This window comes from Sturnus vulgaris, chromosome 21 (genome assembly GCF_052056855.1).
Source record: "Sturnus vulgaris isolate bStuVul1 chromosome 21, bStuVul1.hap1, whole genome shotgun sequence".
In the NCBI taxonomy this organism is placed as follows: Eukaryota; Metazoa; Chordata; class Aves; order Passeriformes; family Sturnidae; genus Sturnus; species Sturnus vulgaris.
The window spans coordinates 4,363,066-4,388,870 of record NC_142263.1 but is presented as its reverse complement, the minus strand read 5'-3'; the positions used below and the strand labels follow the sequence as shown (position 1 = coordinate 4,388,870).

At 60.0% G+C, this 25,805-nt stretch overlaps 3 protein-coding genes across 7 annotated transcripts; 2 read left to right on the top strand and 1 right to left on the bottom strand.

The window, feature by feature from the left end:
- Positions 1-1,649: 1,649 nt before the first annotated feature.
- TLCD1 (TLC domain containing 1) lies at positions 1,650-3,705 on the bottom strand. Its single transcript, XM_014876617.2, has 4 exons — positions 3,474-3,705; positions 3,249-3,331; positions 2,840-2,922; positions 1,650-2,412 (listed from the first exon to the last, which is right to left on the bottom strand). Exons 1-4 carry the CDS (start codon positions 3,668-3,670, stop codon positions 2,017-2,019), a joined length of 759 nt encoding a protein of 252 aa, XP_014732103.1. The 5' UTR covers positions 3,671-3,705; the 3' UTR covers positions 1,650-2,016.
- Positions 3,706-5,064: 1,359 nt separating this feature from the next.
- On the top strand, positions 5,065-15,784 carry NEK8 (NIMA related kinase 8). 4 transcript variants are annotated; one of them, XR_015807889.1, is made up of 15 exons: positions 5,065-5,135; positions 5,409-5,614; positions 6,584-6,816; positions 7,441-7,967; positions 8,370-8,449; positions 8,720-8,901; positions 9,113-9,263; positions 10,338-10,414; positions 11,603-11,720; positions 12,000-12,150; positions 12,265-12,428; positions 12,642-12,800; positions 12,907-13,065; positions 14,677-14,798; positions 14,889-15,026. XR_015807889.1 is itself a non-coding variant. In XM_014876614.2 (15 exons), the coding sequence occupies exons 1-15, from the start codon at positions 5,089-5,091 to the stop codon at positions 14,703-14,705; spliced, it is 2,097 nt and encodes a 698-aa protein (XP_014732100.2). In that variant the 5' UTR covers positions 5,065-5,088; the 3' UTR covers positions 14,706-15,784. The 4 variants fall into 4 exon arrangements, 3 of the variants coding, with proteins under 3 accessions (XP_014732100.2, XP_088033073.1, XP_088033074.1); XM_014876614.2 differs by having other exon boundaries at positions 7,441-7,572; positions 7,759-7,967; positions 14,677-15,784; XM_088176947.1 differs by having other exon boundaries at positions 14,677-15,784.
- TRAF4 (TNF receptor associated factor 4) lies at positions 15,657-24,983 on the top strand. 2 transcript variants are annotated; one of them, XM_088176949.1, is made up of 7 exons: positions 15,657-15,867; positions 22,598-22,649; positions 22,958-23,062; positions 23,141-23,302; positions 23,592-23,753; positions 23,828-23,983; positions 24,217-24,982. In XM_088176949.1, the coding sequence occupies exons 1-7, from the start codon at positions 15,809-15,811 to the stop codon at positions 24,847-24,849; spliced, it is 1,329 nt and encodes a 442-aa protein (XP_088033075.1). In that variant the 5' UTR covers positions 15,657-15,808; the 3' UTR covers positions 24,850-24,982. The 2 variants fall into 2 exon arrangements, with proteins under 2 accessions (XP_088033075.1, XP_014731905.1); XM_014876419.2 differs by lacking the exon at positions 15,657-15,867 and adding an exon at positions 19,659-19,819 and having other exon boundaries at positions 24,217-24,983.
- The last annotated feature ends 822 nt before the right edge of the window (positions 24,984-25,805 follow it).

Genomic DNA, 25,805 nt, shown 5'->3' with positions numbered 1-25,805 from the left:
CCTGTGGATACATAGCAGCAGAATCCCCTGACCCCCAGGCCACCTTTTTACACGTAGAGACCCCAAGAAAGATAAGGGAGAAGTTGCCCCTCTTGTAGGAAAGCTGCTGTCACTGCTGGGCAAGGATTTGGTCTGGAGAGCCTGGATGTGCTGCAGCCAGCGGCTGGGAGGGATTCTACATCAGCATGACTTGCAGTCAGTCCTGGCCTTACCTCAGCTCAGCCCAGCGGTGCTGCCCTGGCACTTCACTTGCCTCTTGCTCCTGGCTGGCAGCCTGCCTGATCCACAGCTGCACTGCCGGGGGATGCTCCTGCTGGAAGCCAGGAGGGGAACAGCAGGGAGCTATGCTCCCTCCTTTGGGAAGATTTGTCATGCCTGGCCTTCCACGCTGCTTTAAGGACAGGGGAAGCGTGGGCTGGTCTGAGGCTGTGACCTGCTGGGACAGAGCCACGTCTGCTTCATGTGGAGAGACAAGGAGGAATGTGTGCAGCAATAGGGGTGAGGGGAAAATTAACATTTGGGCTTAGTTGTGTGGGGTGATTGCAGATGCAGTGCTGCTGAGAGCAAGGCTGTGCCCTGCCAGGGCTGCTGAGCTCTGCTTCGGGCAAGGAGGGACGAGGCAGCAGGTTTGGAGCTGGCATCGATCCCTGCCCACATTGTCCCAGCTATCACATCTCTGTTCCAGCTGCCAGACTATTCCTGGGACTGATGTTAATGCACACCAGGGAGTCCCAGCAGGATGCAGATCCTGTGGGGTGTTTCCCGGCTCTGTGGTAGAAAGGTGATCTCCTGCTGTCTCCCCTTAATCACGGGCTTCTTTCAACCGCAATGCCTGTCTCTGCCTGAGCTGGGCAGGTGCTGGGGCGGGTGGGACAGATCCTGCCTGGAGCAGGGGCTGGGCAAGAGTCCCTCTAAGCCCCACTGCTAATGCAGATCTGGTGCCATATCCTGGAGCTTGTCACATCATCAGGATTTGCCTCTCTGGGGCTCCACAGGACCGGCTGGGCCAGTTCTGGCCCCACTCTCCCCAGCGAGCTGAACTCCCCTTCTTCTCCCATTGCTCCAGGAGAGCTGCTGGAACCATCCTGGTCCTGTGGCTGCAGGAGAGGGTCCAGCATGCTCACAGCGCTGCAGCTGCGCTGTGCCAGTGAAGATCGCTCCAGGGGGATGCAAGCATGTAGCAATCTTCCAGGAAGAGCCCTTGGCCTCACATGGCTTTTCTATGCCAGCTCCACTTCACGTGGCTGCCGGGTGAGTCATGCAGCCCAGCCAGGCTCCTCGCCACCACGCTGGTGACAGGCAGGTGAGGTACATCAACCAGTCAGGCACTGCCACAAGGCTCGGTACCTCTCCTGGTTCCCTTCAGCTGTTCTCTGCACAGCCCTGGGTCTCTGGAAGAGCAGAGGAACCCATCTGTGCGAGGGACAGAGCTGTGCTGTTCAAGGTTCAACTTGGGTTGTCCCTGGGGGTTGGCAGGACCCAGCAGGCTGAAAGGTCCCTAGAACAAAGCGAGCAGCAGGAATGTGCCCTTTCTCTCCCTGACAACTGCCAGCCCTCCTCTGGGAATGGGGCACATCCTTCCCCACAGCCCTGGCCCAGGGGGAGTCCCCGACCTGCTCCACCCCACAGAAGAGCCAGCCCAGGTGTGCTGCGGCAGCAGTAAACAGACCGATTTTAATGCACATACCACCCACATCACCACGGGAGGGACTCATCCCCTCCCTTGCAACCCCTCCAGGCCATCAGCTGTGAAGTACAGCCACCCCTGGCCCTCCAGCTGCCTGCAGGGAAGCTGGCTTGGGCTGCTTCTCCATCGGACATGCCTCTGGCTTCAGCAGCATCCCCGCAGCTCAGTGAAGCTGTCGGGCTGGTCCAGCAGGGAAGCACTTTTAGGCAGCAGAGCGGGTGAAGGCAGGGCCTGGGGCCAAGGAGCAAGCCCTAAGGCACATCAGAGCAGCTTTGGAGAGCCCAAAACTTCCAGGAGCCGGAGCCCGGGTCCCCCTCGGCACACACGTCTCAGTCTATCAGAAACTTCTCACCGTCTACATCTCTCCCCGCAGAGCCCTTGCGCAGGGAGGGGAAAAAATCAGAGCGGAGGAGGCGGGAGAAGTACATGAGGATCATGGCGTCGAGCAGCAGGAGGTTGGCAGTGAGGAAGGCACCCTGGCCCTGCACCTCCACGTAGCGGAGGAAGTACCAGGTGAGGTACGCCTGGGGCGCCAGGCGGAAGGCGAAGTACATCACCAGGTTGATGTACTTGTTGGCCTCGTAGAGCGCCGGGGAAGGCACGTTGCTCATCTTCAGCAGCATGCGCACCGTGAGGAAGATGTTGCTCACCTCCACCAGCAGCAGCAGCACCGCTGCCACCAGGAAGCGGCCGGTGACAATGAGCGACACAAAGGCAGAGATGGCCTGCGACACACACACACACAGAGCAGGGTCAGCTCGCCTTGCCCTGGGGAAAGTGAGTCCTTCTCTGCCCTCAGTCAGAGCGCACAGAGCTGTTCCCCCCACCCAGACATGCCAGCAGGCGCCTGAACTTAGAGAAAACCAGTCTGGAAAGCCAGATCCCCCAGGACCAGTTACACCTCCCTGTGCTGGGATGAGCTTCCAGCTCTTCCCCCTCCCAGCTCGGCAGCCTGTCTGGCTCCAGGTGCTCGGAGCCGATGCTGGCAGACGTCCTGCCCCGCCAGGCGCCCTCGCCTTGTTGATGCAGAGCCTACCTGGCAGACAGGGTGAGGCAGAGGGAAGGGCTCCAGCTTGCCCCACCATAGCTCATGAAACCTGGGTGGGCTGAGCCCTGGGGTCTGTGGTAGCCCCCCGTGCTGGTCATACTCACCATGGCATGGTGCACCAGGTACTCCCAAGACGAGCGGGACTGATGGTTGAAGATGATGTCAAGGGTGTCATGGATGAAGTAGCCTGTGGGATGAAGAAGAGCGTTCAGAAGGTCTGGCTTATGTGCTCTGACCCACTGCAGGAAGGAGGAGCAACAAGGAGGAGAAGGGTGGTGTGACTATTCTTCAGGTGTCAGGAACATCTCCACCCCGTCTGGGTATGGAGAGAAGGCTATTCCCTGGGGGTTGGCAGCCTGTGGTCTCCACTCTCGTGATTAAGGCAGGAGGCATGGAGCTGCCCAGCCCTTGAGCCAGTGGCTCCTCCCGAGCCAGCATACCGGGCGAGGCTGAACAAGGAGTGGGCTAAGTCCGGCGGCGTGGCTGCGGCCATTGCCCTGCCTGGCCCCTTACCTGAGGAAAAGCAGACCAGCAGGTGCCCTGAGACGCTGTAGCCGTCCTGGATGTCGGAGAGCAGCTCCGGAGAGTGCCAGAGGCTGGGAGTGAGGAGAGGAGGAAGAGAGTCAGCCAAGGCTCCGGGACGGGGAACACGGGGACTCCCCACTCCCTGCCCACTCCTCAGGAGCGTCTAGTTCGTAGCGTGTGCACTGTGCACCGTATCCCCGCGCTGCCCGGTACCTGAAGAGGGCCCATAACCCGGCCAGCACGGAATGTGCGAAAGAGACGAGGAGATTCCTCCAGCGCCAGCCGCGGCCGGGCCGGCTCCGTACGGCGGCGGGCTGTGGCAGGGCCAGGGCCAGCCGGCGCAGTGCCCCGAAGATCGCCACGCTGCCGGCCACCAGCGCCGCCGAGGCCGCCCGCCAGCCCGGGCCCATCGCGCCCAGTCCGGCGGCGCGCGGCCGCGGCGGCGGCGGGCGGGGCCGCGGGGCCACGCCCCCCTCGACCACACCTTAGCGTTTGTCACGCCCCCCGCATGCGCCCGCGGGGCCACGCCTTCCCATTGGGCACTCCCCCCGCCCTGGCCACGCCTACCCCCGCGCGCGCCTGCGCGGGGTTGGCGGGCGCTGAGGGGCGTGGCAGCGCTGGCCGCGCCTTTCATTGATAACCGGCGCGCTGGCCACGCCCCCTCGTGTGTGTACGCGCGTAGGCGCGGGGCGGTGCGCGCACGTGTGCGGAGTGTGGCGGGTGTCACACCTGCGTGCGGCGTGCAGGTGTGCGGGCCGTGTTCCTGCTGGGCGGGCGTGGTGTTCCACGTGTGTGCCACACACCGTACGCGTGGGTGTCAGATACTGCCCGTCGGTACTGGTGCAGCGTGTGCGTGGCAGACGTTGCACATCTGTGCTGGGCCCTGCACATCTGCCGCAGTGATGCACAGCTGGCGTGGGCCTCGCACATCTGTTCTGCACCGTGTGTGTGTCCCTGGCACGGTGTGGCTGTCGCTGGTGGTTGCGGCGCATTGTGGCGGGGGGGGATGCCGGGAAAAACATCGTGTTTAGAAAAGTGGGAGCAGCCACAGAGGCTCACCTCAAGACATGGGAGAGAGGACCCAGGGCAGGGAGGCTAGGGCACTCAAAGGTACCCCCTAATACCAGGTTGCAGTAGGGTGAGGCCGAAAACGCGGCGGGGTGCTGGTTCCTGCGTGGGGGTCCTGCCCCATCGCTGCCCCCTCGCTGCAGGGCGCTGGTTTGCGCGAGGGGGGCTAACCCCCCTCCCCGGTGAGCCGAGCTGGCTGTCGCTAGATGGCAGCAGGGCCACGTGGCAGTGCCACCACTGCCACTGCTGTCACTGTCCCCACTCCAGGACAGAGGCCACCACTCCTGGGTGCAAGGCAGGAGCTGCTTCCACGCTATAGCCGCCATCACGGCCGGCCCCAGGGGTGCTCATGGTCCTAAGGAGTCTAAAGCAGGTCTGGGGGGCCACGGAGGGGACTCGTGCCCCTTGTGCTGGCCTTGCAGCAGCTCAGCCCCTAGCTGTGGGTGCCCCTCCAGGCTCGGGGCTGGAGGCTACTGAGGACACCGCCGCTCTCTGGGGATGCGGGGGGTCCTGCTGGCATCCCTCAGGAGGGGCGGGAAGCCCAGCGCACCCCAAACCTCTCTCTCTGGATGCTACCCAAAAGGGTCTGGCTCGCGGTGGCACTGGAGTGCCACCCAAGCGGGGGGTGGCATTACCCCCCCACTCTCGACCGACACACGGAGCCCCCCAGGCCTTACACGCGCGGCGCGGTTTGTCCACCCGCGGACGCCGTAGCAGCGCGGAAGTGTCTCCATGGAGACGGGAGGAGCCGGGTCCGGGCATGGAGAAATACGAGCGGATCCGTGTGGTGGGGAGAGGGGCCTTCGGGTGAGAAGGCGCCAGGGTTGGGCGGTGGGGAGGTCTCCAGTCTTTCTGCCTCTGGGCGGGAGGCCTTCAAGCCGCGTCCCCGTGGCAGTGAGGCGCTTGTAGCCACAGCAATGCGGGGTCGGGCGGGGTGTGGCACCCGGGGGGACACAGCACAGAGTGCGGGACACCTTGGGGCGCAGGGATTGCAGGCGACCTGTGTCACCCGAGGATAATGGTCAGGCTCTATGTGGTGTCCCCCGTCCCCGCGCTGAGGTCCTGTCCCTATTCCCGCAGCATCGTGCACCTGTGCCTGCGCAAGGCCGACCAGAAGCTGGTGATCCTGAAGCAGATCCCGGTGGAGCAGATGAGCAAGGATGAGCGGCTGGCAGCGCAGAACGAGTGCCAGGTCCTCAAGCTGCTCAGCCACCCCAACGTTATCGAGTACTACGAGAACTTCCTGGAGGACAAGGCACTCATGATCGCTATGGAATATGCCCCAGGTGGGCCTTGCTGTCTCCCTGTGCCTGTAGCTGTCCCTCAGCAGGTCCAGGGGATGCCAAGCACTTGGCTCTCTTTGGGTCAAGTTGCTGTGGTCTCACGTCGTGCTCCTTGTAAAGATCCTGGGCTTTGCACCTGCAGGAGTCCAGGCATGTCTCTCCTGAGGAGACATTTTTGTAGAAAAGTATCTGTGGTTCATGGTGGACACCAAATTGACCATGAGCCAAGTGACCAAACATTAATGCAGGTTGTGGAGTCACCATCCTTGAAGATACTCAAAAGAGAGATTCTGGTCCTGGACAACCTCAGTAGCCCTACTTGAGCAGCAACCTTGCAAGGTCCCTTCCAGTCTCAGCCACTCCATGATTATTGGCTTACACCTGCTGACCATAACCAAAACAAGGAGATTTCAAACCTCTCTGTCCCTGATCAGCATGTTACCATCTGCCCTTGGCTCAGGTTTCAGGCAGATTTCCCTGTGTCAACTCTGTTGGCCCCACATTTCTAACAAGATTTCCCGTGGAGTTTCAGGTGAAATCAACATTTGCATGAGGGTTTGCTAAAAGCTGTACATGAGCCCTGAATCTGGACCTCCCCTTCCCGACAGGGGCCTCTCTGTGCCACGTGGCCTCTTGGACTGCAAGAATTCTCCTCTGCAGAACAGGCTGATCTTGTTCTGCCGTGGAGGTTTATGTCCTCTTCCAAGAGCTGTAATTTTAGTGTTTTTTTTCCTGCTGCTTTTGATAATATGTCAACAGTAAACTTCTCTGTGGCTGTTTCTTCCTCCCACCAGCTGTGCTGCCATTGTTCAGGAGCATTGGAGGTTGTGCTGTGTATCCCACCAGGATGTGTTTTTCCCACATGCTTGTCTTGTTAGGATGCCAAAATGGCAAAATCCCCCCAGTTTTAGGCCAGGTTTGTGCTGTGCTGTGCAGCTCCTCATGCCCACAGCCTTTTGTTGTTCCTTGCAGGGGGCACTCTGGCAGAGTTCATCCACAAGCGCTGTAATTCCTTGCTGGATGAGGACACCATCCTGCACTTCTTTGTGCAGATCCTCTTGGCCCTGCACCACGTGCACACCAAGCAGATCTTGCACCGTGACCTGAAGACCCAGAACATCCTCCTGGACAAGCATCGCATGATCGTCAAGATCGGAGACTTTGGCATCTCCAAAATCTTGAGCAGCAAGAGCAAAGCCTACACGGTGAGTGGCAGGGGAACTTCTTACCCCATGACAGCAGGCTGGAAACTCTGGATTTGGCTCACAATAGTCTCTGGGAAGTGGCTTAGGGCAATGCTGCTTTGTTCCTTGGTTGATATCTTCATGCCTGAGTTTGCTGTGGCTCTGTGGGCTGCAGAAAGGTAAGAAAGACCTGCCCAGAGCTGGGAGAGGATGGGGTGTCTGGGCCCAATGGTGAGGGCAGACAGGGTGGCTCCTGCTAGGGGTGGTGTTTGCAGACTCGTCTGACACATCCTTAGCAAATAAATTCCTGCCTGTGCACTCCCATCTTGCCTTAATCTCCTTTCTCTACTTGACATTTAAGTGTCTCCCCACCTGGGCTAATCTGAGCCGACGTTTGTATCACGCTCGGCACTCTGGGCTTTGATTCTCTCAAGTGGATAGAAGCAAAATTAGAGGCAATCACTGTATGTGTCACTGGAAAGGCAAATCCTCTTGTTTTTCACTGAGATTGTCAGGCAGCTGTTGATGCCAAGGGAACAAAAGCCCAGCTCTGTGGAGCTTTAGGTGGTGGTGTTCCAGCCAGCTCTGCACCAAGCCTTCCTCTTTTCACTTCACTGTGCTGTGGTAAATTTTTGTCTGTTTTAGGTGGTGGGAACTCCGTGCTACATCTCCCCAGAGCTCTGTGAAGGGAAGCCTTACAACCAGAAGAGTGATATCTGGGCCCTGGGCTGTGTGCTCTATGAGCTCGCCAGCCTCAAGAGGGCTTTTGAAGCTGCGGTAAGAGCGATGTGGTTTACACGTAGCACAGGGAGCCGTGGCCTCTCACAGAGGTGCAAATGTATGCTAGGATCACTTCTCAGCGAGTCGGGAAGTGTGAAGGCAGAGGGCAGTGCTGAGAGCTCCTTCCTCCTTGGCCTCGCCCCTGACTGCCCAGCCACTGTTTATCTCTTGTTTTCTCTCCAGAACCTTCCTGCCTTAGTGCTGAAGATCATGAGCGGGACATTTGCCCCAATATCAGATCGATACAGCCCCGACCTGCGCCAGCTCATTCTCAGCATGCTCAACCTGGATCCTTCCAAGCGGCCCCAGCTGAATGAGATCATGGCCCAGGCCATCTGCATCCGGCCCCTCCTGAACCTCTACACAGACGTGGGCAGCGTCAAAATGAGGAGGCAAGTGACACTGCCACCTCGGTGTCCCTTGGGAGGGGCTGCCACAGCCCACAGCATGTCTGACCAGCTCACTGCCCTGTTCTGAGCTCCAAAGAGCATTTTCCCAATGCAGCTCTCCTCTGCTGCCTAATGTGCAGCTGCTGCTGGCTGAGCTTGGCCCAGGGGCTCAGAGCCAGGCAGGTGCCATGGCAGGTGTGGGCTTGTCATCACAGTGACAGCAAACAGAGAGTTGTGAGCACAGGGGGAAGTGAACTGGTGCCAACTCCCCTCTCTCAGGTTGTTTAAAGCACTGACAAAGCAGCGCTGTGAGTGATTCACCCATGGCTTTTGCTGTAGCTCTGCCCAGACATTCTGTGATCCAGGGCTCTGCAGGACATTAAAGGCTGGATTTTGGTTTGGCAGGCCTGAAAAACCCTTGGCTCCGGTGCCCACAGTGACCCACAGCCGGACAGGAGGACGGGTGAGCAGTGCCAGGCAGAGGGGTGAGTTCTGGTGTGGTGTATTCAACTCAGCTCCATTTTGGAAGGACCCTTTCCTTTGGATGACATAAATCACAGAGCCACTCAGGGTTCTGGAGAGAGGAACTTAAGAGATGTCACCTTCCCTGAGCTGTGAAGGAGCCCTGCAGCTCCTTGGACCAGCACTAATCTGGCTCTGGCAGCTATGCTGGCACCTGGACTGGCTGGTGCTGTGGCTTTTCCTGTGGGAGGAGAGTCAGGGATCCACATGAATGATTTCTCTGTGCCCCACAGGTGTCCGATGTGGTTCAGCCAGGACAGGAATCCCACCTCCACTGTCATCCATCTACACGTGGGGCAGTGGGATCACAACCCCTCTCCGCCTGCCCATGCTGAACACTGAGGTGGTGCAGGTCTCTGCTGGCAGGACACAGAAGGCTGGGGTCACCAAATCTGGGAGGCTCATCCTGTGGGAGGTGAGTGACAGGGAACCTGGTGCAGGCAGTTGCTGTGAGGCCTTGGATGTGTGATTTCTGTGAAGGAGGCATTTCTGCTCACTCACAGACCCTGGCACTGCCTCCTCCAAGACTGCAGTCCCAGCCAGGGTGTGGGTAATGCTGATAAGCCTATGGGAAAAGGTTCATCAGCATTCTCCAACCCAGCTCTTCCATGGCTTCTCTCCATCAGGCTCCTCCCATGGGTGCCGCTGGGGGTCCTTCTCTCCCAGGAGCCACCGAGCAGCTCCAACCTCAGTTTGTGTCCCGTTTTCTGGAGGGTCAGTCTGGAGTGACCATCAAACACGTCTCCTGTGGTGATCTTTTCACAGCCTGCCTCACAGGTGAGCTGCTGCTTCCTATCTTCACCTGCCTGGGTCCCAGAACCCCTTAAAACCCAGTGGGACTGCCTGGGGAGCCTACTCAGAGAGGAGCCAGAGAGATGCTCTGGGCTAGGGTGACACAGAGGCCTCTGTGGCCTCTCATGTGGCATCATATGGGAGTCAGAAATGGCAGACATGGTCCTCCTGTGATGCCACACTGGTCAATTAGTCCCAAACTCTCTGGTGTGGAGAGGGCCACAAACAGTTGGACTTAGATAATCTTAAAGATCTTTGCCAACCTTAATTAGTCTATAATTCTATGAAATCTCCAGTGCTCGTTATCCTGGTTGCCTTGGTGTCTGCTGAAACCAGAACTGACAGTGGGAACTGCAGTGTGAGGAGAATCTCTGACACACTCTGTGAGCATGACATGAGCACATGCAGTTACCAGCAATAACTGGAGTCACAGTGAGGAGTCAGTGTGAGCTGCTGCAGGGCTAGTTGTCCTCAAACTGCAGGAAAGCAGGGTTTGAAGCCCCCTCAGAGCAGTCCAGGAAGTGTTCTGGGTGGAAGGGAAGCACACACACCAGTCCAAGGCCATGTTTGTGAAGCAAAGCCCTCCCAGTAGTCCTGTGGGAGCTCTGTTTGCTCTTCTGCTGGGGGTCAGATACACAGTAGATACACAGTGGGCAAACTCCATGGGCATGTGTTTATCCTACCTCCCATGGCGTTTCCTGCCACCCTTCTTGCCGGGCAGCTGCTCAGGGAGTGCCTCTGTGACTTTAACACCTTGACAGACCATGGGGTTCACAGCTCCTGCGTACACAGCTGCAGCAATGTTATCTCAGCACTCTTATCACTGCTGTTTGTTTGTTGAGCCGTTGCAGCACCGTGAGGCTGCAGCTCCCTGGCAGCTCCTGCAGCTCCCTGGAAGCTCTCTGAAGCCTTGTGGCTCCTGCAGCTCATTCTGAGTCCAAGTGGGCCCGATGTCCTGAGAGCCACGGCCGCCCCTCAGCTGTGTCACCTCGCAGAGCCTCACGTGTGCCTTGCAGGGCCTCACTGTGCCACTGACAAGGCTCCTTTCTGCTCCTCCAGACAGGGGGATAATCATGACTTTCGGCAGCGGCAGCAATGGCTGTTTGGGGCACGGAAACTTCACGGATGTGAGCCAGGTTGGTGGAGAGGGTGCTGGGCGTGCTGCTCCCCCAGGGTAAAGGATGGATCGTGGCTTCTGCACCACGTGAGCGGGCTCATCCCAGCTCCAGGGATGTGCATCTCAGGCATGCTCTGGCATCTGACCCCCTCCCCCTCCTCTCTCTGTCACTGCGGGTTTTAAAAGACCCAACCTGCCTCTTTCTTTCTCTCCCCCCCTACACAATGATCCCTTTGAGCGTGGGGGAAGTCAAGAGCTGCCTTGTGGTTGCTGTTGGCAGGCTCCCAGCTTGGAGCCTGCCTCCAATCACACACCTGCCTGCTTCACTCTTGGCCTGCAGCTGCCAGGGTTCACTGAGAAAAGTTATTTTTCAAAAGAGCCAGTATTTAAAGAAGAGCTCTCTGCTTCCGATTGGCTCGGAACACTGGGGCTGAGGGCTCATTGCTCCCTTCCAGCTTCTTCCTCGCCTGCCCTCGGATGTGGCAGCAGCCCATGGCTTCCAGCCGAGCCCGGGGACTGGTGCCATTTGTCACTGTGGTCAGCTGGCCCGTTTGTTCCTGCTCCTCCCAGAGCCGAGCTGCTCCCTGCTTATGGCTGGGGAGGGGAGACCAGTTGGAAGCAGCAGCCAGATCCCAACAAACGGTGCTTTTCACTTGAGGAAGATAATGAATATGAGGCGAGGTGTCAGATCTAACAGCAGGTCACAGCAGGGGCTGGGAGAAATGTGGAGATCCTGGTCCCTCCACACCCTAATGAATCTGAGCCGTTAACTCACAGCTCCTCTGCACAAGAGCCTTTGAGCCAACGCATCCTGCACCAAGCCCCTGCCTGCTCAGCGCAGGCATTCACAGCCCCTGGCACTCCCCACATGGGCAGGGGGGCGAATCCCAACCCTTGCTGAACCTCTTCCCTTTCCAAACTCTCGTGCTGGCTGCTTTCTTCCGCCCCAGAGATGTTTGCATTATCTTCTGTGCTGCATGCACGTAGTCTCTTATCCCTTTGAAGACTGTTTGGAGAAAAAAAAAAAAAAAAAAAAAAAAAAAAAAAAAAAAAAAAAAAGGTAGAAGTTTCTCTGTTGTTTGTGTTGGATGAAAACTGGGATGCTGCCAGCGCTGTGTTGAGTCTGGGGGGGCCGGGTGGGAGGGATGGGAGCAGCCGGGCAGGCTGGGAGGTCTCGGCTGACGGCTGCTGTTCTTCCCCCTGCCAGCCCAAGATTGTGGAGGCCCTGCTGGGCTACGAGATGGTGCAGGTGGCTTGTGGTGCGTCTCACGTCCTGGCGGTCTCCAACGAACGGGAAGTGTTTAGCTGGGGCAGGGGGGATAATGGTAAGAGATGTCTATTTTGCAGAACAGGGCTTGTGCCTGTTCCCACTCCCTTTGCTGGCCCTGCTTGCCCACAGTGTCCTCCAGATGTGCCAGGGTGGGTGGGTGTGGAAGAGCTGCAGCTGTTTTGCTGCATACCAGGATCCCTGTGCTTTGGTTTTTGCTGCTTTCTGGGATCCCAGGCTGGGCTCTTGCAGCAGCTGTGTCAGTGCTGCTCTCAGTGGGGCTGTGCTCAGGGTGTGTGTTGCCATCAGCTGTTCCCTGCTCTGTTCTTCCTGCCAGGTCGGCTTGGGCTGGGAACCCTGGAGTGCCACAACTGCCCCCAGCAGGTGACAGTCCCTCCGGAGCACGAGGCTCAGAGGGTCATCTGTGGCATTGATTCCTCCATGGTCCTCACAGTGAAGAACCAGATTCTTGCTTGTGGGAGCAACAGGTAAGAGGGGTGAGGGTCCATGCTCCACATTTTATCCTCCTGGGCCTGTCTGTGTTTTGACCAAGGGGTTCCACAAGATATCCCTGTGTGATCCTGGAGGTTTTCCCTGTGCAGGTGTAACAAGCTGGGCCTAGACCGGATCAGCTCAGCAGAGGAGCCTTCCCCAGAGGACCAGGTGGAAGAGGCCACTGTGTTTGTGTGTGCCCAGTCAGCCCCTTTAAACCAAGAGCCCATTGTGTGTGCTGACATCGGTACAGCACATTCAGCTGCTGTCACAGGTGAGGGTGTGTGCCCAAATTCTGACAGGGGGGACACCTACATTTTCCCTGTCTTCCTTCTGCTTGTTTCCCATGGGTAGTCTCTCAAGAGATACCCTGCTCCTAATGTTGAAGCTCTGGAGCAGGATGCTCAGACTGGAGACAGCAAAGAGCTTCAGGGGTTTCAGTGTGACCCAAGTGACACCCAGTTGTGCCTCTCCTCTCTGCTGTCAGCCTCTGGCCACTGTTACACCTTTGGGAGCAACCAGCATGGGCAGCTGGGCACCAACTCCTGCCGCAACAGCCGCGTGCCCCACCTGGTTGTGGGGCTCGAGATGATGAAGGTCACCGTGGTGGCTTGTGGAGATGCCTTCACTGTGGCCATCGGAGCAGGTGAGGCTGAAGCCCCCATGTCCTGGTGTGCAGCAGGCCCTGGCTGGCCTCTGCCTCTGCTGTGGCCAAAGCAGGTGTGCAGTGAGGTGTTTATATCCCTCTGCAGATGGCGAGGTGTGCACGTGGGGGAAAGGAGCCAGGGGACGCCTGGGCAGGAAGGATGAGGAAACTGGAGTGCCAAGGCCAGTGCAGCTGGAGGAGACACATCCATACCTGGTGACCTCTGTCGCCTGCTGCCACGGGAACACACTGCTAGCAGTAAAGCGTGAGTAAAGCCTTTGTCCTTGTGATTCCTGCCATGAGGACCCAGCCAGACACAATGCCTTGTGACCGGAGCTGTGCCGAGTAACCCTGGCATGTAAGCTCAGTGTTATTCTAGTCCTTCTTGAACTGTAGATGAATAGAAATAACTTCAAGCCCAAAATAATTCTCCTGCTGCTCTTCAGCTCTGTGACACTGCCTCTCCCACTGGGCAAGGGGAGCAAAGGGATGGCAGAGGCTGTCTCGTGCACTCCCAGACAGGTAGGCTGGCCAAGCTGCGGCCAGCGGGGAGCTGGCGTGCCAGCAGTCCACAGAGCATCCAAAAAGAGCAGCTCTCTAATTGATGCTGCTGAAATAGAAGCTGAGATTTGAGGCGTCATTTTGGCTGCTGCCTTTCCATTGTGGTTTGGAAAAGATAGTGATGGTTTTGTGGTTCCTCTCTGCTCGGGCCAAAGGCAGCATCGCGGCTCGGTTAAAACGTGCCCGTGGCATGACCTGCCCTTCCATTGCCTGGATGTACAACGGGAGCCTGGCCCAGACTGCTGCAGGGGCCTTTCTTCCTCCTCTGCTGGGCTGATTATGGCCTCAGCCTGGGCTGAGGGATTCCAGTCCCAGCCCACTTCAAGGAGGCTAATTACAGCCCGGAGGGGAGGAGGCCCGGCTGACGGCCCCGGCACAGCGGAATGGGCCCTGGCTCTGTTCCTCCCCTGCAAGTGCCCAGCTCTCATGTGATGTGTGCTGCCACGTGAAGGGAACGGGAATGGCCGAGTCCCCAGGCTCAGGAACAAGTAGGGTATTTGTCATGGGAGAGTAAAAGGGTTTTGTCTCTGCAGGAAGACTGCAGGCTGCTCTCCCCTTCCGCTGCTGGAGTCGCCCTGTACTCTGTGGCAGCTGATTTGTGGGCTCCCACCTGCAGCACTGTATGAGCAGGGACTGAGTGTGTAGCCCCATTGCTGTCCCTCTGCCCAAAACCTTGTCCTGTCCCAGTACTGGGAGTGCAAACTCAGCGGTGTGAGGGCAGCAGCCTTGCCTACCCCAGCATCCCTCAGCAAACAGCATGCAAAAAAGCACTAAGAGCTCTGTAAAGAGCTGAGAATTGGGCTTTCACACAGCTCAATCTGCCTGGAAATTTCTCCAGCAAGAACGCGAGATCTGGTGACACACGTGATGTCATTGCTGCTATGATCTGGCCCGGGAGGTGCTGGCACAGGCGAGCTGTGCTCCACCTTTGGGGCGGCTGTTCTGATCCTCCCGTGGGGCCAACTCTGCTTTTGACTGGCTTGGGCTGCTGCCCAGGTTATCATGAGCTGCTGCTGCTCCCTTCTCTCAATCCCACTGCAAACAGAATAACTGGGAGAAGCCAGGCTGGAGAGGAGGAGGAGAGCAAAAACGTCAAGTGAAGTGACTGCATTTTGTCCGGCTTAGGCTCTGTCTGCTGGGCGTTGCCTCACTTGTGCCACTACTGAGGTCTTGCAGTGGCTTTCTGTAGGGAAGAGGACAGGGATTTTGGTGCCCATCTGTTGGGTATCAGGCCTGTGTGTAGCAGAACACTTCTTGTAGCTTTATCAAGGTGGGGCTTCCAGCTAAATCTTGGTCTTTATCCTTTTTGTTTCAGCTGTCGTGGAGGAGTCTCCTTCCCAGTGAGTGAGAGCAGCCACATCCTGCTCTTCCTACTGCCCACGGTGACCTGGCTCAGACACACTCCAGGCTCCAGAGCTCCTCAGCTGCACTCTGAAGGTAGCAGTCTGGAAACAGAGAGCTCCTAACGATGGTTCCCGAGGAACCAGAGCTGGTCTCACTTATTGAATTGTCACTGTGAACCTCCAGTGCCTGACAGTCGCTGCCCTGGACGTGCCCAGAGCTCGGGTGCTGCCTTCAGGGGGTCACACCGTGCCTCTTCCCCTCCCTGCTGGAAGTGCCTGTGTGGAAGAGGAGCACAGAGGTTGTTTTTCTCTGTGGAAACTGTTTCTGGTTACAAAGCCCAGGCTGACAGCTCCGTGTCTGAGAGAGCTGTCAGCCTTTGCACAGCAGCGTCTGGAGTCAGGGCCTCAGGCGCTGTGCTGGGTGACTAAATGCAAACCTCTTTGCTAATTAGAGAAGTCTGTCCTTTCCCATCCCCCCCTAAAACGTTTCACCCGTTTATTGAGCACACTTTGGAGGGTCTTGCCTGCACGGCTGGCCGAGCTCAGCACAAGCAGCTTCCCTGTGCTGCACAGCTCTCCCCAAATGCCACCTGGAGCTTTCCAATTACAGCATCCCCTGGCCCCAGGAGCTCGCTGGAGGATCCTCCAGCTGACATTTGTCCTCAGGCCCCTCAGTCCTGCTGCTGACCGGCTCACTGGCTCCCAGCTGAGCTAGGGAAGGCAGCAAAACACAGCCAGTGATTGTCAGTACTTGAAGTTTTTTAACCCAGATTTGTCCAGGGAGCTGATGAGTTTTCACCAGGGGTCTTTGTGAGCAGGAGAAGCACATCCATGTGTTATGGACAGGAGTCACGTTTTTTGTCTCCAGAAGGGCCGTTTCCTTTTCTTTATTTTTTCCCTTTTCTTTTCTTTTTTTAACTTACATTTGCCCTGGGCCATTTTTTGATGAGCTTCTGTCTCTGATCTGTCTGACATTGCAAATGCTCTTGCCTTTCACATCCATCTTTGTGCTGTTGCCAATCTGTTGTGTGTAAAGTCAGTGCTTTCATAAGCTGGCTGAGATGAAATCTCTCTAATTATTTTTGTGATTCTTTCCTGTTTTCAATGAGGGAAACCTCGACGGGCTCTGGTAAAAGCCAACTGATCCCTCTGTCATGTGGAAGGTAATGAATTTCTGCAGCTCTCCTGCCCTTCCTTCCCTCGCCTCCCAGGCTCCGGCTGGGGAAGGGAGCAGGTCCCGTCCGGCCGGGAGAGGCGTGTGCAGCCCTGGCTGCAGACACAGCCTCCCTGTTTGGCTCCTGGCAGGGTGGGTGCACGGGTTTTTCCCTGCCTTTTTTGTTTCTTGTGGAGCTGCCTTTTCAGGCGGTTACACCCTGCTATCCCAGGAAGCCGACTGGAATTCAAAGGTTCTGCCAGTCCTTTGGCACTTTCCTGCGCTGCAGGTTACAGAGACAGTGCGGTGTCAGGGCAGGTGCTTTCCCCTCCCAGACCAACCTGGGCACCAGGGCTGGGTTCAGTTGCCTCAAAGCCCCTCTGGGCCACTGCCTCTCCTCCCTGTGTGGAGCTGGCAGCAGCTCCAGCTCCTTCCAGCATCAGATTTCTCTTGCCTCTGTTGTTCAGAGCTCTCAGGGCTTCCCTCGTCCCACACCACATTCGAACACATCCCATAGGAAGGGGCTGGTGTCCCTCCTGCCATGGCTGAGGGTTGGGCTGGGACAGCAGCAAGCAGGACAGAGGTTCTGACACCCTTTGTCTTGTACCAAAATCCCGCTGTTTCAGGAGCCAAGCTCTTCCTGCTTCAGCTGGGCTGCCAAATCCAGGGGTGCGGCCCCCCTCTACCCGGTTCCTATCAGTGTACTGGCGTTAGGTGAATGATTTTATGGCTTTATGACACCTTTGCACTGCAGTTCTGGGGCTGGAGGTGTCACCAGCTTGAATACTGGGATCTTTTGTTCCAGACTGGGGAAACCAGTGTGGACCAGTGCACTTTGTGCTGGGCCAGGGGCTCCGGCGAGAGCAGGAGCCCTCGGGATTTCACAGCCTGGGCTCTCCACACAGGAGTTCAGCTGTGAAGCCCAGCAAGATCATTTGAATAATTTAATACCGGGCTGTGACCAAGCCTGGCGAAAGGGTAAAGGAAACAAAGAGGCCCCCAGCCCCGAGCAACAAAAGCTCCTGGAACGACAAGCCGAGGCATGTCCGTGCTGCCGGAGGCAGAGAGCAGCTCGGGCAAATAGGCCACTTGCATTCCTCACGTCTGCTGCTTTGTTTCCCTGCAGAAGCTCCCGGAGAAATCTGCAGGTCTCAGGGCTTCTCCCTTTATCCTTTTTTTGTTCCTGTGTTGTGCGGAGCTGGTGGTGGAGCAGTGTCCCCGCGGCTCTTCCTGCTAAGGAAAGGCAAGGCCGGAGGGCATCGGGAAAGGGAGGTGATGTGGGATGAGGCTGCCTGGTCCCCTCTGGCCACTGTCACCCAGGGAAAGGCTGTCCCTGTTCCAAATAAGATCCTGCTGACTTGGGACGATTACTGTAGCAAGAAACAGCCCTAACCGCCTGCTGATCCCGGAGCTGATTTATTTTGATTCCAGCACCTCTGTCGAGGTCGTATCCTCATTCCCACGAGGCTTTTGGCAGGAGGTGCGGCTGTTGTCCCTCTGTCCGTCTGCCAGGATCCCTTACCCCTGCCCTCCCTGGGCACGAGGCCCCAGAAGCCGGGAGAGGACTCTCCCCACTCCTTTCCCTGGGGCGAAAGGCTCCACCTTAACTTCTTTAGAAGCCGGAGCGTTGGTTTTCTGTCCCTCCAGTTTAAGTTAAATAGAAGGCGGAGGGATGGAGTAGCAGGGAGAGGCTGAGGAAGAGGACAAGAGGCCTCTCTGAGCTCAGATGGCTTCAAGAAGTGACCCATCATGGGAGACAGGGAACATATCACCTCCACAAAGGGAATTGCCTTGAGTGTCGCCTTTGTGTGAGACAAATGCCTGGCTGTGATGTTGAGTGCGGGGAGGGCTTTGCTCAGGGAGAGGGGAAAAGGAGGGATCTTTGTTTGCAGGGTCTGACACCTCCCAGCCGCCCTGCCGGCACAGCCAGCACCTTCTGATGGCTTTGTCAGCTCCTGGCTAATTAGCAGAGATGCTCTTCAGTAAGGTTAGGGAAGAATAATTTTAAAACATCAAAGAGAAGCAGTAAATAATGATAAAAGTCGGCTGTTTCATGGTTGTCATCGGAGGCACAGGCTGCCTGTGTTTACAGGACTGATGTGCCCTGTCTTTGGAGTCCCATCAACCCCCAGGGTACCGAGGAGCTAGCTGTCCTTTTGGCCTGAACCTTGTCCCAGAGTGGTGTCCAGGGACAGTTTTTAGCCGGGGCCAGGTCACAGCGTGTCAGGGAGTGTCTGGGTTGTGCCTATCTCTTGTTTGAGACAGCCTGGCTCTGAGCTGGCACAGAGTGGCAGAACCAGCTGGACCATGGGGGTGCTGGTAGATCCAGGGGGTGTCACAGGCCTGAGCAAACCTGACCAGGGAACACCTCAACCCCAGCTCAAGGTGGCTGTTGCTCCGCACTGCTCCCTGTACAGTTGCCCACTGTCACTTGTTTTTACCTGTCAGGTTCCCAGTATCACTGGGAGCTGGTTAAAGTTTAGCTCAGTGCTCTCCATCGTCTGAGCAGCGACTCACATCTCTTGGAAAATACCCCGCTGATGGCAGCTTGTGCTCGGTGTACCCCAGTACAAGGTTCTCTGATTTGGGAGCCCCAGTACAGCTCTGAACAACCTGCCATCCCTCAGGGTAACCCCCAGAAATGAGCTACCCATCCCCTCTCCTCTGGCAGCGAGCAGGCTACCTCCCCCCCCCGGGCTGCTGCAGGGTTTTATTTTAAGCAGAGCCTCTCTGGGAGAAGGGTAACGTGAGCTCCTTGAGTGACAAGTGATAGAGCTCGACTTGCTCAGCGTGTCCCCCAGGAATCCCTCTCCTCTGCCATTTGCTAATTGAAAACTGCTAACATTTGGGTCTGGAGCAACTGCCACCCTTAATGGGAAGCTGGCTGGAGTGAGCGTTGGTGGGACTAACACATGCTCACAGCCTGTCATCTGCTCAGCTCCATCTCTGGGGAAAGGGGCAAATACTCCCATATGCTGCTCTGATTTCTGAAAGAGTGACGAGGGGGCTGGAGCCAGACAGATTTGCTTTTATTCTCCCTCCTCCAGGCTCTTGCTCAGTTACAAACCATGGCTGGAGGGAGGCCGTTGGATACAGCCTGGGGCGTGAGCTCCCAGCAGACAAAGCCACAGGAGCTGTGTCCCCCTCGTGCCTGGGGTGTGGAGGGTTCAGGGCAGCCCCTCCATGTCCTGCTGTGGGTGATGGCTGGGACAGAGCTGCTCTCTGTGGTAGGAGCAGGACTGGGAACTGTATCTCACCTCCAGCCTCGCTCAGGGGCACAACTGTGGCCTCGGGTTGCCTGCAGGAGTGTGGCACCCCTGGGACACCTCTGAGCCAAGGAGGGCACGTAGGGTCAGCGAGGACACCGCAGTGTGTGCCCCCAGAGCCCAGCCCTGGGCCAGGAGAGGCTGCAGTGGGTGAAGGGGCCGTGTGTGATGTGATGTTGCTGCTCCCCAAACTCCTGGGGTGGCTGTTCCCGGTGCGGTGGGTACCAAACCCCCCGAGAGGGCTGTACCCGGTGCGCTGCTCCCCAAGTCCCCAGGCTGGCTGTCCCGATGCGCTGCACCCCAAACCCCTTGCAGGGGCTGTCCCCGGTGCGATGCTCCCCGAGCCCCGGGACGCCGGGGCCGCTCCATCCCCCCCGTTCGGCGGCGGGGAGGCGGGGTCCGGGCGGGGGGCGGTGGCGATGGCGATGCCGTCCCCCGTCGCGGGGCGGGCTCGGGCCGGTCCCACCGCCCCGTCCGGCCCCCGGGCGGAGCCGGGCGCGGAGCGCGGAGCCGAGCGGGCGCGGGGCGGCGGCGGCGGGCGCGGGGCGGCGGGATGCCGGGCTACGACTACAAGCTGCTGGAGCGGCCGCGGCGCCGGGTGCTGTGCCCGCTCTGCGGGAAGCCCATGCGGGAGCCCGTCCGCGTCTCCACCTGCGGCCACCGCTTCTGCGACACCTGCCTGCAGGAGTTCCTCAGGTGAGACCCTGCGTCACCCCACGGGCGACCCGACCTGCGGTTACTCCGCTCACCCCTTCCCCCGTGGGGTGCCCCGGTCGCGCACCCCCGCACCGGCACCCCGCGGGGCAGCGGGTGCTCCTCGCCACCGCCACCCCCCCGTCCTCTGGGGTGCGGAGTCCGGGGGTGCCCCGGAGAGGGGTGCGGGGTGCCCTGGGCCCTGGGCCGGTGTCGGAGTGCCTGGTGCACGGGTGTACGGATGCCCCGGGCCCGGGAGGGAATGCGGGATATGCCGGGAAGGAGCGCGAAGTGCCTGGGGGTGCGGGAATCCTGGGGAAAGATGCGGGAGTGCTCTGGGCCGGGGAGCGGCTTCAGAGTGCCCCGGGAAAAAGATGCGGAATGCCCGGGAAAAGGCGCGGAGTGCCCCGCGAAAGGTGCGGGGCGCCCAGGGATGCCTTGGGCCGGGGAAAGGTGCGGGGTGCCCGGTGGTGCCCCGGGGCAGGGAGGGGGTGCGGGGCGCGCCCAGCCCGTGACAGCCGCCCCGCGGGTGCAGCGGCCCGTGGCCCCTTTCGCTGAGGAGGAGGAGGAGGAAGAGGAGGGCCGGGTGAAGCCCGGAGCGGCGAGTTTCGAGATTCGATCTTAACCCCTTCCTGCCCCGGCCCCGCCGGAGGAAGTGGCCGGGGATGTTTTTTGGGGAGCGCTGTACGGCCAGCCCGGTGTCCCCGCGCCCGGGTGAGCGCGACCCGGCCATGTGCGCCGGCCGGGAGCGAGAAACCGGAGCCTCTTCCGACCCCTGCGGTTTGGGACCCCAAACCCGGTATCGGTGCCGGCAGCCGGGACACACGTGCGAGGCCGGTGCTGTCCCGGTTCCCGGCCGCCGCACTCGGCGCGGTCCCGGGGGTCCTGCGGGGCAGGGCGAGGGGGTGCCCGTGCTCTCCGGGCTGTGACAAGCGTCATCTCGGGCCTTTCCCCGCCGGAGCGACCTTCGCCCGGAGACGGTTCCTGGGCACCACCGTCACCGGGGCCGGTTTCTGTGAAACCGGGCGTTCCCCGGGGCACGTGTCAGAGCGCATCTGTCCCCCCCCTTCCCCGCACCCTTCCCGCGGCACCTCCACTCTGCCGGGGGAAATGGCCTCGGGGTCCCCCCCCCCTCCCTCCCGAGCACAACCCGTTTACCCTGGATCAGTTTGGGGATCCCATGGGCTGAGCCATGCAGCCCCACCGCGGTGCTGGGAAGGGGTGCCGGGGGGTGCAGGGGGATGCTGGGGTTCCCCACCCCATCACCTCGCTGTGCCCCAACACGCCGTGAAGGTCAGAGGCAAGGACGGTCCCCCCGGGTGCTGCCTCAGCACATTCCCTGCCCGGCCAAGCGTGAGGAATGGGGAGGCTTTGTCGAGGATTAGGCGCTGGCTTCGGGTCATCGTCCCACTTTCCCCATCAGCCCCAGCACCCCAACACCGTGCACAGGGTGCAGGCACAGCTGACAGCCCTGGAAAGGCAGCAGAGTGATCTCAGCCACGGGGCAATGCCACGGGCTCCCCGGGAAGGGCCGGGTGCCCAGCCCTGTCTCAGGGCTCTTTATCTCAGTGGATCCCAGATGACTCCCACAAAAACACCTGCAACAAACACAGTGGGCACGTGGCAGAGCTGAATGCAGCCGTTCCCCACGTGGATCACACCCCACAGGGCTGTGGTTCCTGGGGTTCACCGTCCCAGCACAGGGATGGTGGCCGCAGGGGACATGACCGTGCTGTGGCTGGGCAGCCCAGGTTGACACGTGCCTGGTGGCACTGCTGGCTGTGTCCCGGCATCTCGCATCCACTTGGCAGCTCTGGTCGAGGCCACGCCAGTGTCTGCCAAGGGTATGCAGTGATTAGATGGGCACAAGGGCTGTCCAGGCAGGACAGCCTTGGCCAGTGTCACTGCAAAGACACCAGAGACACAGGGTCCCTTTGTGTCCTTGCTCCATGTCTCTGTAGGCAGCACCTGTGGTCTCCCACCCCAGTGTCCATCGGGAATGGTGCATGGACACCCTCCCCTACCCCTGGGCACAGTGATGTGTGGACCAGAGGTGATGGTGACTCCTGGCCAGCCTTGTGACAGGCCAGGCTGCCTCTTTGGCTGGGCCCGTCTCCTCCTCATGCTGCTCCTCTGCAGGTCAGGGCTGAGCAGAGCCCTTCCCACCTCAGGGACAGCTCTTGGGAGGACCACTCCATCCTGGGGACCCAGCAGGATGGGGACCCCTCCAGGGAAGCTATCTGTCCCTGTCCTGCCTCACCGTGGTGGCTGCTGGGGCCATTTCCTGTGGAGCAGGAGCCCCAGGGCCACGCATCAGGGCTGCACATCTGGCGCCCAGCTGTTGCCCTCCCCCACCTCCCCTGGGCCCCGGCACCTGGGGCTGGGGACGCCCCCGGCCCCTGCCGGCCCCCTCCTGGCCAGAGCCGGCACCCTCCTTAATCCCAGGGGACGGGATGGGCAAGGGGCTGCCGGGGCTCCAGATGGTGCCACTCTCACGGCGGCTGGCCCAGGCCCCTGGGGACCGCGGCCGCCGTGCCCGGCTGGGGGTGGGGGGGTGTCTGGCGGGGGCATTTCCCAGCTCAGACAGATGGAGCAGGATTAGAGCCATGGCTCTCCCAGGGTGGCGGCTGGATTTGGTACGGGGTGAGCGCTCAGCAGTGCAGGGACAGCGCCGCTGTCCTGGGGTGGGATGGCGGGGAGCCGGTGGGACATCGTGGCTGTGTCACTGGTGATGTGCCACTCCCCAGCTCTGAGTGATCCCGAGCCTTCTGTGTCTTGCAGCGAAGGCGTCTTCAAGTGTCCAGAGGACCAGCTGCCCCTGGACTACGCCAAGGTGAGCCTGGCACACGGATGAGTACCCTGCTCCAAGGGGACATCCCCACCAAGGGGCCGTCCCCAGGCTCTGCACAGCGCCTGGCACAGCCACGCCGGCCTGGCACGGGCGCCCGGGCGGAAGCAAGAGCCCTTTGTGCCGCGGGGCCGGGGAGCGGAAACCCGCTCCCAACAAAGGGAGCTTGTTGGTGTGCCCGGGGGTATCCGGCCCCGGGCAGCGTGCCCAAGGCTCCCAGCCAGGCTGTGCTGGGGGCTGTGTGTCCCCAGAGCCCGGTACAGGATGCTGATACCCCACTGCTGCCCCTCCAGATCTACCCTGATCCCGAGCTGGAGGCGCAGGTCCTGAGCCTGGCCATCCGCTGCATCCACAGCGAGGAGGGCTGCCGCTGGAGCGGGCTCATCAAGCACCTCCAGGTATGATCTGAGAGGATGGGGGCGGGGGGAGGAAAATTGTACCCTGTGGCCTTGCATCACCATCCTTGTGTCCCCCAGGCCCATCTCGGCACCTGTGGCTTCAACGTGATCCCCTGCCCCAACCGGTGCAGCGCCAAACTGAGCCGCCGTGACCTCCCCGAGCACGTCCAGCACGGCTGCCCCAAGCGCAGGGTCAAGTGCGAGTTCTGTGCCAGTGACTTCACTGGGGAGGCCTTCGAGGTGGGCACTGGTGGGGGGACGCAGCTGGCCAGGGTGTCATGGGGTGTAGCTGGGATGTGTGGGCACCCCACACTGTAGAGCACCATGGGGACACGGCCTGGGTATGGGGACAGGGTCTGGATGGGGACACTGGGAGATACACCATGGCAGGGACAGCCTTGGGTAGATGTGGACATGTGGGCTCTGGGTCACTGTGCCCTCTGGCTGTGTGGGCACCGTGTGTCCCCATCCCTGTCAGGGCTGGCTGGTGAGGGCAGCCAGAGGGTGATGACACTGTTGTGGTCCCCAGGGCCACCAGGGCACGTGTCCCCAGGAGAGTGTGTACTGTGAGAACAAGTGTGGGGCCCGCATGATGCGGCGCCTGCTGTCCCAGCACGCCCTGTCCGAGTGCCCCAAGCGCACCCAGCCCTGCACCTACTGCTCCAAGGAGTTCGTCTTTGACACCATCCAGGTGAGATGGAGCCCATGAGAACTCTCACCCTGCCAGCTCCCAGCCCCAGCTGACAGCCCTCTCTCCCTCCCCAGAACCACCAGTACCAGTGTCCCCGGTACCCTGTGCCGTGCCCCAACCAGTGTGGGACACCCAGCATCGCCCGGGAGGATGTGCCCACCCACCTCAAGGAGAGCTGCAGCACTGCCATGCTGCTGTGCCCCTTCAAGGAAGCTGGCTGCAAGCACCGGGTGAGTGTTGTCCTTGTGACCAGCCTGCCCTGGCATCCATGGGCATGGGATGCTGTCCCTACCATGTCACACCTGTGCCCCACAACACCCCCACACCGCTCCTGCCCTGACGTCATCCTGCTCCAGTACCCCCATGCTCCAGTGACATCTCCACGTTATCCCCACGGTGCCTCCTCTCCTGTCCCCATGCTGTCCCTGGAACCCTCCTGCTGATGTTCCTGTTGTCCCCACAGTGCCCTAAGCTGGCCATGGGCCGGCACCTGGAGGAGAGCACCAAGACCCACCTGGGCATGGTGTGTGCCCTGGTGAGCCGGCAGCGGCAGGAGATCCTGGAGCTGCGTCGGGACGTGGAGGAGCTGTCGGTGAGCAGCGATGGGATCCTCATCTGGAAAATCGCCGACTATGCCCGCAAGCTGCAAGAGGCCAAAGCCCGCAGCAACTACGAGTTCTTCAGCCCCCCGTTCTACACCCACAAGTACGGCTACAAGCTCCAGGTGTCGGCTTTCCTCAATGGCAATGGCAGCGGGGAGAGCAGCCACCTCTCCGTCTACATCCGCGTGCTGCCGGGCGAGTACGACAACCTGCTGGAGTGGCCCTTCTCCTACCGTGTCACCTTCTCCTTGCTGGACCAGAGTGACCCCTCGCTCTCCAAGCCCCAGCACATCACCGAGACCTTCCACCCCGACCCCAACTGGAAAAACTTCCAGAAGCCGGGAGCCTCGCGCAGCTCCCTGGATGAGAGCACCCTGGGTTTCGGCTACCCCAAGTTCATCTCCCACGAGGACATCAGGAAACGGAACTACGTGCGGGACAACGCCATCTTCATAAAAGCCTCGGTGGAGATCCCCCAGAAGATCCTGGCCTGAGCCCCGGAGGGGGCCAGGATGTGACCGGGGCACCCGTACAGAGGTGCCCCAGGTGGTGCTGAGCCCCTGCAGCCGCTGTCCCTGCCTTGGGGATGCTGCCGGGGCACCGTGGTGGCTCTCAGGACAGGCAGGGATGGGGCTGCTCCCACACCCCTCCTGGGGCTGGCACTGTCCGGCAGCCCCAGCTGCCCCCTGGGGCAGCCCCTTCTCAGGTGCCCGGGGGTGCCGGGGGGCTGGGCCCCCTAAGCCCCTCCCCGAGGTGCCCAGCAGCCCCCGCCAGCCTCGCTGGGGACCCTGCAGGACCCCACTGCCCAGAGCCATACTTTGTAAACTGGTGCTCCCCAGGTTGTTATTTATTACCCCGGGCTGGGGCTGCTGCCCCCTCCCCACATCTTTTTCTTTTCAATAAACTTTTCTTGTATTTATTACGGCCGCCTGAACCTCCTTCCTCAGCCTGAACCGCCTTCCTCTGGGACCAGGGGATGCTCCTGGGTGCGGCTGTGGGTACTGGGGACAGAGCCGGGACTGGGCTGGGGGGCACGGAGAGGGGTAATCCCTGACCCACATCCCGGCAGCAGACGGGCTCAGATGGAGCCGGTTAATTCGGTAATCACCGGCAGCAGTGGGATGTGCCGGGCTGGGGGGGTCGCCAACCCCGAGGGGCTGTTTCCCCGCAGGCCCCCCCTCTGTTCCATCAGTCCTCATTAGCGCTGGGCTAATTAACGCCCTGAGGGAGGGCGGCATCCAGAGCAAACGGGGGGTGGGCGATGGTGGGGGGCACTAGGGCAGACTGAGAGGGGGGTCGGGCTGGATCAGGCCCCCGGTCCGTTTGTCTGACCCCCCCCGGTCACCCCGGCAGCAATGGGGGGGGGCGCGGTCATTGTCTCTGCAGGATAATCCCACAATTGCATTAGTGCTGCTCCGGTTTAATGTAATTAGCCCCTAATTAGCTGCAC